Genomic DNA, 15,080 nt, shown 5'->3' with positions numbered 1-15,080 from the left:
AGAAAGAAAGAAAGAAAGAAAGAAAGAAAGAAAGAAAGAAAGAAAGAAAGAAAGAAAGAAAGAAAGAAACTTACTTTTTCACTGCTAATTTTGTGACTTTATTGACATGATTATGGTTTAAAATGAAGAAATTAACTTTGCCTGGTGTTTGAGAAATATGAGAAGTTCAATAATCTTTTATTAAACCAAGATATTTTTATTTACATAATCCCATTTGTCCCATTCAGCATCGTGCAGTGCAATAACAAAAGAGGCTGATTTATTAGACACACACCAGGCTGAAGAATTTGCTCAGAATTCTTGGTTAGGCTGTGATAAGAACACAAATTTATCTGAACAATGCTTTAGGGCGTACTTAGGGAAGATGCTATTAAAAAAAAAAAAAAAAAAGCTTTATTGCATCACACACATGGAACCAGATTCCGACTCTCATGGGTTGGAGCCAGCATGAACTTCACACTACATTAATTTGCACTTGTCGATATGCTGCTTTGTAAGTATTTTGTAGGCATGTTCAAATGTGGACCCTGTCTCCTCGGCTAGAACATAAACTCCCTCAGGGCAGGACCTGGGTCTTCCAGCTACCCCCCCACGGCGCCTCCTCCACCGGTCTGGGTAGGCTGGCCCTCGCGCACGCATGGCTGCTCTCCGAGCGAGGAGCAGGGAGCAGGATGTACGAAGCCTCCAGCAGTGGAAGAGGGTGTGAAGAACAGTGGAGAGCAACTCTGTCATCACCAGGACCAAGTGATTACACGTGCTAACGGCATGCCCAAGTGGCCCCTCTCCCAGCCAGTTTTTAGAGGCAGAAGTGAGACTGCAGGTGGTAGTTGAAAAGTCTCTCAAGTCTGGCTCTCCAGAAGCTACCCATTATCTCAACATATTCCCCCAAAGCTTTCTGATGGGGGTACATGGAATTACAAACACAAAGCAGAGAACAGAGCTGAGGAGAATTTTGCTTTAATGTGTAGATGCTAAATTACAAGTAGAAAAGATGAATGCCACTCCTAGTCACTTTAACAGAGTGAAATAGTCTGAGGATGCTTCCACAGTCCAGGAGGAGACGGTGGACCTTGGAAATCCGTGAGCTGGGCCTTTGGCATCCTGCCACTAGAAGAAACTAGCAATTTCAGGGAAGAAAGTTCCATGGCCTGTTGCTGCAATCTCCTTCAATCTTCTCACTGTCAGAAAGTTCTTCTTTCAGGCTATTGTGATTTCCAGTGGCTGTGATTAAACTGCTTTGTTCTTATTCCTTCTGTACTGAGGATCAAGAGCAGGTGTTTAAAAGTTACAACTCTTCAACTTTTCCTTATTGCTTTAGTTTCTCTGGCCTTAAGTAGGCCCTCCCTTTAGGACTTGCAAAGCTTCCTCTCATCTTTACACAAACCCATACAAAATAGATGCACTTCTTCCAACAATCTCATTAATTCAGTTGAACTTCAGAAATAATTCCTGTGTTGATACAGTCCACGTGTAATGTCGGTACCAAAGTGTTGACTCCCACTGCTGTAGACAGGAGCTCCAATTCTTTCTTGCCCTAATTTTTCTAGCCAAAATCATCTGATCTACTTCTTTTTTTTATACGTGCCCTACCCTAAAATATTTGTTTTGATCAAGGAATTTTGAACCTCAATGCTTCCTGCTCAATTGTAGCCACAACTCCAAAGTTATAACACATGCAATGCTGGTTTAAAAAAAAAAAGTCTTCTTGTCTCTTGAAAAAATTTTTACCAACCTAAAAGAAACTACTGCAAAATAAATTTTATATTTATATTTATACTCTCATCTAAGCCATTATTTTTTTAAAGATTTATTTATTTATTTATTTATTTATTTATTTGAGAGAGAGACAGAGCGAGGGAGCATGAGCAGGGGGGAAGAGCAGACCCCGCCGAGCAGGGAGCCCGACGCGGGGCTCGATCCCAGGACCCTGGGATCATGACCTGAGCTGAAGGCAGATGCTTAGCCGACTGAGCTCCCCAGGCGCCCCTTTCATCTAAGCCATTATTAAGCCACAGGCCACTACTAAGATAATGACATTCTAACCAGTTCCACACTCACTTGGCAATGAGTGATGACTAACAGACCAGGGGCGAGGCCATGTGCCATACTGCAAAATACTCCAAAACCATTAAGTTATCACCTAAGATTGATGAGTCTTCAAACTCAAAGAGCTCCACTTTTTAGTAAGGCACGAGAAACTTAAGCCATCCACTCCTATCTCTATACCCAGAGCAGGGGGTGGCAAACTTCTTGTACAAAGGCTCAGCGAGTAAATCTTGTAGTCTTTGTGGGCTACGGGGACGGGGTCTCTGCCACAACTCGACTCTGCCTGTGCCGCGGAAAGCAGCCACTGACAATCCGCGAATGAACAGAGGCGGCTGGGTTCTAACACGACTCCATCTGTAGGAAGAGGCAGTGGGTCAGACTGGCCCACGAGGGGCCGTGGTCAGCCCTCTCTTACGGTGCGGGTACATGGGCGTGTTAGACACTCGTGCACGTCTGCAGGCTTAAGTGGGTGTGTATCTCCTTGCAGCTGTACACCAAACCTCCCCCTGCCTTCCCCCGCGGCCTTGGCAGCATCATGGGCATGTGGCCGGGGCAGTCCGACAGGGCCCTGTGTTTAGGAGGGTGCTGAGCTTCGCTGTTTAATGCTCTGTGCTCGACATCTTGAAGTTTGTAATGACTGATTATACACTGGCACTGGCGTTTCATCAGAGAAGTCTGGTGGGATGGTGGAACCCCCGCTCATATCTGTGGTCTTCTCTTTACTCCTCCCAGCAGCCCCGAGGTGGGACTCAGACACCTGTCCCCTGAATCTTCCTCTCTGGCCCACACTTGGGGATCTGGCTGCCCTCTGCCTTGGGTGGAACCAGGTCATGGCAGTGGGAGGGTGGGGTCGGGGCTGTGTTCTGCTGTGGCCCTCTGCCTCTGGCAGGAGCCGGGATGTGAGTCTGGGGAAGATTAGGTAGAGTGTGTCACCCCTGACATCCCGGGACACGGGGGGGACCATCTCTGCCTCCAACTGCTATCACTGCTGCGCACTCAGTAGGCCCAATGTGGAGTCTCTGCTCGTCCTGATCCAGGTACCACTATGCCTGCATCCCCCCATGAGTATGCCTGCAAGGGACAGAGGCCAAGGTGAAATGTCAAATACAGGACATTGCAACTGCACAAGAGGGAGAGAGAGAGAAGGGGGAGGGGGAGAAGGGGGGGAAGAGAGATTATAAGAGAAAGGACAATATTTTATATTGTAATACCTCTGCATCACTTTTTTCCTGCATTTTGGACACAGGCCCCTGCATTTTCCTTTTACACTATGCCCCGATCAACCCTTCTGAGATTCATCTACTAGAATGGAAGGTGGCAAGGAAAATTCCACTTATGCATCCTTTGTAAGCTAACCTTGATGCCAGGGTAATAACGGGGCTTCCTGCAGCATTCCCCGACCTTAAATGTAAGGCTCTGAAATTAATTACAAATTGTAGGTTTCAGACTCTAAAGGGATATGATGATTGGGGTTGCTTCATGGGGGTCACTTCCCTCACATAGTTGCTGTAGGATGAATTCATATTTCTTTAGAATGATGATGAGACACCTTATATAAAGCACAGTCAAAACATATGTATGACATTTAATAAGAACAACAGATAAAGAAAGTCAAAATTTTGCTAAGATTCCCTTTATTCCCTATTAAAGAAGATAAAGCCGTAACATTCAGACATACAAAAACACACTGTGTGTCTGGTTTGAATAAACCGACCGTGAAACAGAGAAGTGTGGGTATGGGCTGGGCCCTACAAGATATTAATCTGTTAGTATTGTCAGGTGTGATGATGACATAGTGAGTACAAAAAACAATCCTCATAGATGCAGGCTGAGGGATTCACTGGTGAAATAACATTGTGTCTGAGATCTACTTCAGCAAAAGGAGCAACAGAAGAGGGAGACAGACAAAGAGGATGTGGAAGAGAAGATGAAGAAACAGTGACAAAGAAGATGAAGAAGGAGAGAAAAAATGTCAGATAGAACAGGACTGGCAAAATGATAAACCTAGGTGATGCATGTGTGGGAATTCATTATAGCGTTCTTTTTATATGTTTTTCAATTCCCATAATGGACTCTGTGTGTGTGTGTGTGTGTACCTGTTGCCTACAAAAAAATTTCAAATAAAAACTAGGGCACAGATTTTTCATTCTCCTCCATACCAAATGTCTTTTTTTCTTCCTTAGGCTGGCAGGAGTGCTCTATGCTGAAGAGATACAAAGGAGTTGATGGGAAGGATAATCCGCCCATGGGCTCCTGACACAATATAAAAAAGAAAAGGAGAAAGTGGGAGGAAGAGATCGCTATTGTTCCTCCCCTAACCCTTCCTTCTAATTATGCCAGAGTCAAGGCTCGGGTCACAAAGAAAATGATTTTGGTGGTCAACCATTTGCCCTGTTTTATATACATCAAAAAAGCTCTTGTTCTGACCGCATTCCAATCTCACAGTTTCCCACCTACTTTAAAAATGTATCAAGAGGCCAGATTAACAAAAATATGAACAAAATGACTATATTACAAGGAACGCTTTGTCTGTAAACCGGGAGATGGCCATCTTGTTATGCTGAATTGCATGATGTGGGACACTTTAAAAGTTACATACACTTTCTGTCATTATAAGTATTTCTGATAAATGCTCAACATGCCCAGCTTTTAAAAGTTGAATGTAAATTTCTCTCTTGAGTGCAGATGGTGGCCAAGCAAAGTAGCTCTTTGGTCTTCCAGACAGAAGGTCAGGTCATGGCTGAAAGACCAAAGAACAATTGCTGCTTTGCTCCTCCAGATCCACGGAATGAGACACCACCACTTTCCTTTCTGAAACTGTCTGCTCAATACAAAATAGTTACAAAGAGTACCTATAAGATTTCCTCACATTCTGTCCAAGAGAAAATGATAAAAAGCACATCCCATCACAAATACCTTGTAACCATTCCAAGGTTTTATTCCTAACCCTCCGACCTCCTAAGAAGGCACATCTTTATCTAAAAACAACATTAGAAATCATTATGAAAACTGCTAATGTTTGACTAGTAAGCAGGAAATGTTCACAAATGAAACTGACTCCTTTTAAAATCCTGCCACTTTGGCCTCCACATCATTGCTGGTTAATTGCAATGAGCTAGAGCTCTGAAAAGACAAATATTACAAATACTTCTACACGTTATTCATTTACAAGTGATATGGTAATCTTATTATTCCGACAGTGTTTTGTCTCCCTAGAACATTATCCTGTAATTTTAAATAACTCAGACACTCTTCTTATTTTTTTTCTAATTAGTCCAAGTTGTTATGTTGGGCAGGTGCTATAGAATAATACAAAAGTATTTAACAATGCTAGCAAGCATACCAAGATGATACCCTTAAAAAAAAAAGTCATTATATATCAGGAAAGGAAAGGAAGGTTCTGTTTGGCTTGGTAGTGCTAGATCTTGGGTTGCTGATGGAAGATTTTCAATTCCACTATCAGGCACGCCCCCAACTGGATGCAGTAAAATAGTTTCATTATCTGTACACGTTAATAATGAAAATTCGGAAAATTAAAACTCATAACACTCTGAATATAGTGATACAAAAGCAGAATCTGATTCTGGTTGTTCAGATGTTAATTTAGTGCCAGGAATTTCAGCCATGACTTGGAAAACTTTTTCAAGTACTAAATTTCATTATCGCTTTCATTTTTAATACTCCCCTATCATCTATTTACATCATCTGCATAGAAAGTTGACTGGGTTGAAAGGGAAAAGATGCTAGAAAGTATGATAAAAAGCTATGAACTAGAAATATATTTGAAAAAAACTAATTTTAAGTTTACCTACTTTTAAATTGTGGTGATTTTTTTAAAATGCTGACACTGAGAACTCATTTTAATTGAACAGATTTATCAATCTACTTTCATTGAATATAAAGAATGAAAGCCTTCGATGTTTTGTACTGTAACACAAATATAGAAAACCCAAAGTGAGTCTATTAGAACTGCCTCTCTCAAAACTTTATCCATGTCATCAATTAAAATTGGAGTATCTACATGATCTCAACAAAAATATAACATAAAACATCTGTTCAACTGAAATGGAAGTAAGCAGCATTTCCCCCTAACATTTCTAATCTCCCTGTATTTAAGGCTTTTTGAGCAAACGTATTCATGGTTATCTTAGTTAAAACTGGTTTTGCTCTGCCAACAATCAATTTGATTGACATATTTACATATCAACTCATCTCATCTTACAAATTTTAAACTTTTTCACTTAAAATTGGATTCAAGTTGGCATCTTTCAAGAACTTTATGTACGTATATTTTAGGTTCAAACTGTGCATTAGAACATTTTTTTTTTTTTACTTTTGTAAGTAATAGATACACATATCCAAATGTATATTTATGACCTGTCAGATTGGGATTTTATATGCAGGCGGTTGTATTCTCACCATTTCATGTGAAAGGTGATAATTTTAGGCAACTATAAATGAAATTCTTTTAATAGTATAAACTGGATTGTTCCATTAGTTAGAAGCAATATAATAGAAATAAATAACTTACATCTTTAATTATGTCTTTAATCGTTGTAATTACACTTGTCATCTCTTACCTCATCTTTAATTTCAAGATCCCTTTTAGTTTTGGTTCTGTACTCTCTGTGTTCCTTCTCTGCCTCATCCTTCTCCATTTTGGTTTTATTCAACTGATAGCGCATTTCCCCGCACACCTGTTAGATTGTAAAAACTAGATCAATAGCTGCGGGAATCGACCCGGCAATGCCTGCAATTAGATCTTTTGGTGCCCCCTAGAGGTCATATAAATAAAATACAATAGAACTTTGCTAAGAACGGCATTTTCTGTTAGAATATTCAATGTATTCTGTTAAGATGTAAAGGCAATATCAGGTATTACTGAGTCTAACAATTTCAAATTATGATAAAGAAATGTATAACTAATAAATTTAAGTAATGTGCCCAAATTTTTTTGTGCAAAATAACAGTTTCAATTGCACATCATCCAAAATGCACTATCATCTCTATTTTATGCAGATAAAATCATTAATTAAAATATTAAGCTATGTGAATATTCATTCAAATTGTTGTGATTTAAACAGTAAAGTTTTATTCTATATAGTAAAGTTTTCCTTTAAAGATTTGATCAGTTAGGCTTTTATTTAAGAAAATTTATAAAGGAATTTTTCTCTCTGCTAAGAGACGATATAGTATTTAGGTGTACAGTAGAACCCAGTATTTACTGTAATCTTTGTAGATAATGTCAATCTTAAGCACAGTGCGATGTATTTAAGTCGATAAACATTGTCTGGTAAAAGGCACAGACTGGAACCATTTATAACTGTAGCATTCAACATAAAAGGAAAATATACATTTAAGTGAAATGATTTTAACATATCATTAAATAATGAGTACACATAGCATCTTAAGAGTGTTGTGTATCATCCTTTATAGAATTTTCTTTTTCAATCCAGGGCCTCTACAGACAGGTAAATAAATTTGGAAAATGCAATCAGCAGATAAATCTAAACAAAGAAATTATGAGCTTTTGAGATAACTGAGAATCTGCAGAGAGATTAGTTAACACACAAGTCTGCTAATTCAGTCTCTGATATACAAATACAACTTTCTAAAAATCATGTATCATCTAAAGGTTATAGTTGCTTGAAACTTTTCAATTTTGGTATTTCTCCAAAACTGATGATTAGAACTTCAGAAATTAGTTTTCATCATTATGGAGGTATTAGAATCTCAAAAAACCTGTATCTATTTCCCATGTTCAAATAAAAAATACTTTGAAAAATAAACAAATCTGGGTCTAAAGGTTATAGTGACAAGACAGAGGAAAGTCAGTAAGTTTCTTCCCAGTGGCCCTCAAAATGCTAGAAAAAGAATAAAATTACAAAAAATTTGATTTGAAATTCAAATGCCTTGAATGTGTCAGAGCTGACCCCTCTCATTAAAAAAAAAACTAGTAATTTACAAAAAGTTATTAATTCTAAAGCTAAATAAAGTTTAAAATTAAGAATGTTAGAAAAAAATTAGAGGGGCCCAAATTTGCTTGCTTTCTTATTCTTATTCCAACCTATTTGATTTATATACATGAATGAAATGAAAAAAACCCAAATTGATAATACCAAAAAATTATAATTACCCAGCCATGGTGTTTCAAACCCAATACCAATACAAAATTATTGTTTATTATTATATGTCTAAGCATTGTTTTATTTAGAATTATTTCATCCCTTAATTTTACTTTTAAAGTTCCCTTGCCGTACTACTCTCACTTTAGCATCTGCTAAGTTTATCTAAAATAAACTGGCGAAGTAAATTGAAGTGGAACAATGTCTCAGGGTTGGAGCCAGCACAAGGCCTGCTTCTGATGCTTCAGTCTTTCTGGACGGTTCTAAAGGCAGAGGAGGCATCTTTACTGCACACATTCCAACAGGAAGTTCTCTTCCTACAATGGACTGGACACTCTCACCACCAGCTTTCCCCCAAAAATCTGGATTAACCACTGCCAGCCCTCTATATCCATTCCCTTACTTCTACCCCTACGATCCACACAAACACATCGGTGATATTGGCAAATATGGTATTTTAAAACTTTAATGTTAGCTAGCTTGAATTTTAGAAAGCAAATGGAGAATTACAGAAATTGAAGGGAAAAACAAGAAAAAAATAGGGGCTTTGTTTCTTCCATATACTAAAGGTAATTTTAATTACTAAATTATAAGTAACAATGGTATTACAAATGTGTCAACATTTAGGGAAATATATTGATAAATAAAATGCAGTATGAAAAGGTATGCATTTCAAAGAAAATCATCTGTGTCAATTGTTAAAAAAAATCAATCAATTTAATTTATTACATCATGCATGCCTATAATTAGTTGCTTAGTTTTAAAGCAACTTATTGCTGAAATCCACATGGACTTTAGTGTTTCATAAATACGTATGTTATAGTGACCAGCGAAGACTATGAACAATTTAGTTTTGGTTTACAAGTTTGTAATACCCATAGCACAGACACTGTGATATTTTTTTTTTAAGATTTTATTTATTTATTTGACACTGTGATATTTTAAAGTATAAATTTAGGGACCAATAAAATAAGACACTTAGTATTGGAGCCTCGATTTTAGAGACCAGGTCTGAAAAGGAATGGGAGGTGGAGAATTTTTTATGTTAAGCACACTCTTCATGTGGTAAATAAATCTCTTTTACTATCATTGTGGAGACCAAAGCCATGCTATCTCTGGCAAACATTTCTCCCATCTAATTTAGAAATATAAGTTTTACCAAATATTCAATGATTAAAGTAATGAAACTTGCTTATTGATAAGTCTGTCCCAGCCACTTAACCTTCAGTTCTTCCAGGACATTATTTGTGTCTAATTCATCTTTTGTATTTGCAGCACCTATCAGAGGGCCTGCCAATAATAAGTAAATGCTGGCTTAATGACCATTATGTGGATCTTTACTATCTTAAATAACAAAACTTCTCCATTCCAAACTGCTTTCTGGGCTTTGTACATTAGGAAAAAATTTTAAACTAAAATCTCACATTGTACCTTTGTGACATCCATTTCCTTGGAAGTAAGCTGGTTTTGAACTTCTTCGAGTTGATTAATAGCTGAAATCTTCTCTCTTGTAACCTTTTCAACCTGGGCCTCCAGCTGGGCAATATTTTGAGACAGGGACAACATCTATAAGAGGAAATAAAAGTCCTAAACGATAATGCCATTTGACCAAATAAATATTAAGAACATTGATTACTCAGCCATAAAAAAGAATGAGAATTTGCCACGTGAAACAACATGGATGGACCTAGAGAGTGTAATGCTAAGTGAAAGAAATCAGAGAAAGACAAAATACCATATGATTTCACTCATTTCTGGAATTTAAGAAACAAAGGGAAAAAAAAGAGACAAAGAAACAAAAAGACACAGACTCTTAAATACAGAGAACAAACAGGTGGTTCCCAGAAGGGAGGTGAATGGGGGGGATGGGTGAAATAGATGAAGGGGATTCAGAGTACACTTATCTTGATGATCACTGAGCAATGTATAGAACTGCTGAATCATTCTATTGTACACCTGAGACTAATATAATACTATGTAAAAAAAAAAATCTTGAATTAATGGGAGTCTCTGCATGGCTACTGGGTTTGCTCTTAAGTCATTTCTCTGTGAATTGGGTATGTCCGTTTTTCTGCTTCCTCAACTCACCCATCCCCCATGACTTAAATATGTACTTCCTTCTGATTCATTCTCTGGTCTCTACCCTCATTTTGGGAAACACATACAAGATGATAAAAATCAAAGTTTGGGTTGAAACCTTAAGGTGATAATCATATAAGCTGTGGAAGGGACTGACAGGAATAAATTTCAAAGGTGATGTCAAGAAATCAGAGAAGTGTGGGGAACCTGGATGACTTAGTCAGTTAGGCATCAGACTCTTGATTTTGGCTCTGGTGATGATCTCAGGGTCCTGAGATCGAGCCCCATGTTGGGTTCCCCGCTCAGCAGGGAGTCTGCTTGAGATTCTCTCCTCTCCCTCTCCATCTGCCCCTCCCCCAATGTGCTCTCTCTCAAATAAATAAATAAATCTTTTAAAAAATGATTAAATCTTTAAAAAAAAATCTGGGAAGTCTTAAACCCTTCTCCCACATGGAAGGATAAAAGGACAGGATGGGAGAGCTGGAGAGCTCCCATTCTCTAGCTACCCTCATTCCTCCTCTCAGCCATCATCCCCTCTCCTCAGGAAGGTTTCTAGGACCTCTGGCTCCCAGCACAAAATAGGAACCCCTTCCCACACCCAGGGTTGCTATTCAGCCACTGTGCCCTGGGACAGCCATGCCTACTGTTGGCAGCGAGCACCCACTGGCACGGATTGCTGCCCCCACAGTACTGGTGGCTTACTATCTTGACTCTCTCTCTGGCACGAGCTGCCCCAACCACCTCTATATGTCTCCATCACACTGCAGCCTGAACGTCTGCACACTTCCAGCCTGGCACTTATCCCACTGTCTCGTTGTCTGTTTGCTCCCGTAGACTACAAGCTCCTCGAGGGCATGTTCTTCAAGAGGCACCGAATGTTTGATGAAAGAACAGATCACTGGGATGAACAGATCACTGTGATGAACGGCTTTTCGGAGGAACCATCCACTCTATGAATGTCAGCTTCTTACTTTTTCTTCCCAGGGCGAGAAATGCTTTCTAGATCTCAGGTTTAACCTTTACAGTTTTTTATTTGCAATTACATTTTACTCTGCTCCAGGAAGTCAAAACTTCCTAGACTCTTAATTTTTTATTTGTATTGGCAGCTTTAAAGTGAAAAAGAAATGCTACCTTCCTAGAGAGGGAAACATAGAGAGATACCTATCAGTGTTTAATCTGTTACACAAGAGCTTGTAACAAAACTGAAAGAGTATTTTAAATTTACTGTTGTACATGGACATGGGTGTGAATTCAGTTTTACAACTAAAATCAATAAGGCAAAGTTTGTGATAAAAATCAAGATTGCCTTTGAATTATGTAACTAGCTCAAGTTGACACATATGAAAATAATGAGCCCTGGTAGCGATTTTCTAATTAAATGGTAGATGTATTAATTAACTTTGCTGGGGATTGTAGAGAATTGTACATTTGACTTATGGTTGTTTACATGTCCTTCTTATCATCAAAAGACTGACTAAAAATTTTAATTTGCACATAAAATTACTTTTACTAATACCAGGCTACAAACTATCCTAATGCATATTGCAATCTGAACCCCAAACTGAAAGTCAAAAGAAATTAAATGCAACCAATAATGAGATTTATATACTTAATTTAAAAAATTCAAGTTCATGAGTATCCATATTATGAAGGTAATTATAGCTTTTCCGGATACAACAGCAGGAAACTTCAATTACCAGCTACTCATACTTATGTGAAGCTATATCTTATGGTAAACATATTAACATCGGTGGTTTCTGAAGTAAATATGCAGACAGACATTCACTTGCTAATTGTAAATTCCAACTCAGTTTCTATTATAAGCATGTACCGAATCACACTCCTTCCATCTGATTCCCTCCCTCTGCCACCCATCACTTCTTTCCTCTGCCCACTACCTGTCTGCTCCCTCCTGTCACCCACTTCCTGAGGCCTCCACTCCTGTTGTCACACCTTCTTTTTCCCCACGCCCACCATCTGGAAGTCAGCATTACACTGCAGGAGCTTCTCCATCCACATCTGTTGCGGAGACAGAAGTCACACAGACAGCAGCAACACTGCTGGATGTCCAGGGCGCCGACATCAGCTAAGTCCTCTAAACTTTGACAGGGGCAAGCAAGAGACAAGGACACCCGGTCTGGGAGAGCTTGATGGAAATCTCTCAGCTAAAGCAGTCCCTAGTGGCCTCAACATGGTATAAAGTGGTACTCGCCATAGAACAGGTGCAAGAATGAAGGATTCTAGCCATGGACTATTATCAAGGGAACCAACTGAAAAAAAAGAGTAGACCACATAGGGGGTGCTCACTAAATATGATAAATGGCTGATTGAACTAACAAACCCAGGGGCTCAGAGCAGCCAAGGACCATAACCGAAGACAACAAACAAACTCACAGCAAGTACTATTCATGGGGGGATGATTCAAAATCTGTCTAGGTAGAAGACATCTGCTCTCTTAGAGCTTCCCACACACACGAAATTTAATGAGAACAAGTCAGGAGAAAGGAAAGAAGAAAAATAATAAAAAGAGAGGAAGAAAGTCTAAAAGTCTCATAAGCTTTCCTGACTGCTCGGAAAGGCCCGGGGGCGGGGGGGGGTGGTGGTGCTTGCTTTAATTCCTAACTACAGAGCTCTCACAACGTTAGGAGGAATTGCTCAGTCTGCCTCTTAGACTAACTTCATCTGCCAGGCAGTGTGATACATATTCTCACTTTTCATCCCCCCTTGAAGGACGAATTACACTCAATTAATTTTCAGTTGAAAAAAATGAGATTCAGAAAATTAAGGCATGTGTCTAAGTTCATTGAAGCTAATGAATAAAAAGTAAAGCCGGGCTTTATATTCAAATCTGTCTGCTTTACTCATACAGAGAAATCTATCCCATCAGGCAGCTTCTCTTTCTCTGGAGTAAGAATGATAATAGCCTCGAGTTTCAGAGTTACTAAATGTCCACTCTAGGCCAGGTATATTAGGCCCTTTTGAAACATTCTGATTTAATCCTACCAATTTCTTAAGTAGATCAACTCCATTTCTTACTCCTCTGACATGGGAGAGGTTAAACGAATTATTCAAGGTCATAGAAAGTTCAACCTGGATTCAACTCTAAATCTTTTGACTCCAAAGCCACTTGCTACCATTTCCTGGTGAAAGCACCTGCCCGAGTGCTAGGATCACTCTCAGCTCTTCATTCAGTCACTTTATTTAGGGCAGGACCTTGAGATTCAATGCCAGCCAAGGATTACTGTGGGCAAAACATAGCTGGTCTTTGCTATGGGTCCCATTCTCTGTCACACACACAACACGCAATTCACAAAGTTACCCCCACTCCACACCTCACTCTCCTTGGTTATAGCCAGCATTCCTCCCCCCATGCTCTGCATTTCTGAATCCTACCTACACTTTGAAACTCAGTTAAAATGCCACCTTCCTCACAAAATCTTCCATGATCTCTTGCAGACACAGACCGTTCTGATCCTCTGAATAAACATCTTCGTCATACCTTCCCCTTGTACTACATTCATTCATTCATTCATTCAACAAATATAGGTGAAGAACATTTTATGGGAGTGGGATGTGCCAAGCAATGACGATGTTAACCAACCACACATTCAAGGGACTCATAGTAAATTGGGGGACACAAACAATTCAGTAAGAATTTTCAGTTAATTGAGTTACAGGAGCCCACAGGAGAGGCTCTCAATTCATCTCTGGGAGTAGGTGGTAACCAGAAGAACTCTGAAGGATCACTTAGAGAGGGCATGGGGCAGAGGATTCCTCTAGGCAAGGGGCAAGGCATGTGCAAAATCCTAAAATGAAAACACAGTATGGCAGATTGGCATGTCTGTGTTGGAGTTAGTGCAGTAGGTCAGTATGGTGTCAATACCAGGAAGAAAAGTGGAGGGAGATGAGACTGGAGAGCCAAAGAGAGGAAGAGAAATGTAGAATTTTCATGTGATGCTAAAGGATCCTAAATTTTATCCAAGGGGTTGTAAGGAGACATGAAAGCATTTTAAAGCAAGAGACTGACATATTGACGTATTCATTTGAGAAAGATCATCCTGCCTGTGGCTTAGATGAGAAGGAGGTGAGACCGGAAGCAAGGAGAGGGCTTGGGGCTAGAAATCATCCAGGGGTGAGGTATGGATAGCAGTGGGGTGGAGAGACAGGGCAATGGAAAATTCCTAGGCACCTGAATCTCTAGAATTTGGTGACATAATGATGAGTAGGGTGAGTGAGAGAAAGGACACAGAATGCCAGCAAGATTTGGGGGTTCCCTGGGAGAGGGAAGATGGGAAGTGAAGCTGGTTTGGGAGCTCACTAGAGAGCTGAGGATTTAGGAATCGATTCCATATACATGAAACTGAGAGCCGCAGTAATGCCAAAGACCCCGAAATCTAAAGCTCTCTGCTAAACTCTAGAACTTTCCATCAAGCTGTTTTCTGGATGTGTTTCCTTGTCTCAAAGGCACTTTAAACTCAGAGCAAACTGAAAGGCACACATCATCATTCTGTCAAATCAAGAATATAGATCCAAAGGAATCAAGGAAAAAGAATCTTTTAAAGGGAGTAAGAACTAAAAAATATTACCTAAAAAATAGCACAAGGAGGGCTCCGGTGAACATAATGAGAGGTGAGAGAATGAAGACAACAAGTACAGACAAACCTTTCAAGAAATGTGCCCATTACGGGGAAAAGCAAGGAGGGCCATGGAATTACTGAGGTGGCTTCCAACCTTGGCTGCACATTGGAATCACCTGGACAACTTTAAAAATACTGACACCTGAATCCTACCCACAGCTATTTACACATCTCGGTTTGGGATGCAGATTGG

The 15,080-nt window shown here is 39.4% G+C and overlaps 1 protein-coding gene across 1 annotated transcript in view; it reads right to left on the bottom strand.

The window, feature by feature from the left end:
- The window catches only part of SDCCAG8 (SHH signaling and ciliogenesis regulator SDCCAG8), a 233,058-nt gene that overhangs the window by 144,199 nt on the left and 73,779 nt on the right, over positions 1-15,080 (bottom strand). The window contains exons 11-12 of the mRNA XM_035010960.1: positions 9,603-9,737; positions 6,627-6,743 (exon numbers count right to left, since the gene is read on the bottom strand). Coding sequence (XP_034866851.1) covers positions 6,627-6,743; positions 9,603-9,737 — 252 coding nt within the window. The remainder of the gene's footprint in view (positions 1-6,626; positions 6,744-9,602; positions 9,738-15,080) is intronic.

This window comes from Mirounga leonina, unplaced genomic scaffold (assembly GCF_011800145.1).
Source record: "Mirounga leonina isolate KUSES-001 unplaced genomic scaffold, KU_Mleo_1.0 Mir_154, whole genome shotgun sequence".
NCBI lineage: Eukaryota > Metazoa > Chordata > Mammalia > Carnivora > Phocidae > Mirounga > Mirounga leonina.
This window is presented reverse-complemented; position numbering and strand designations above follow the sequence as displayed.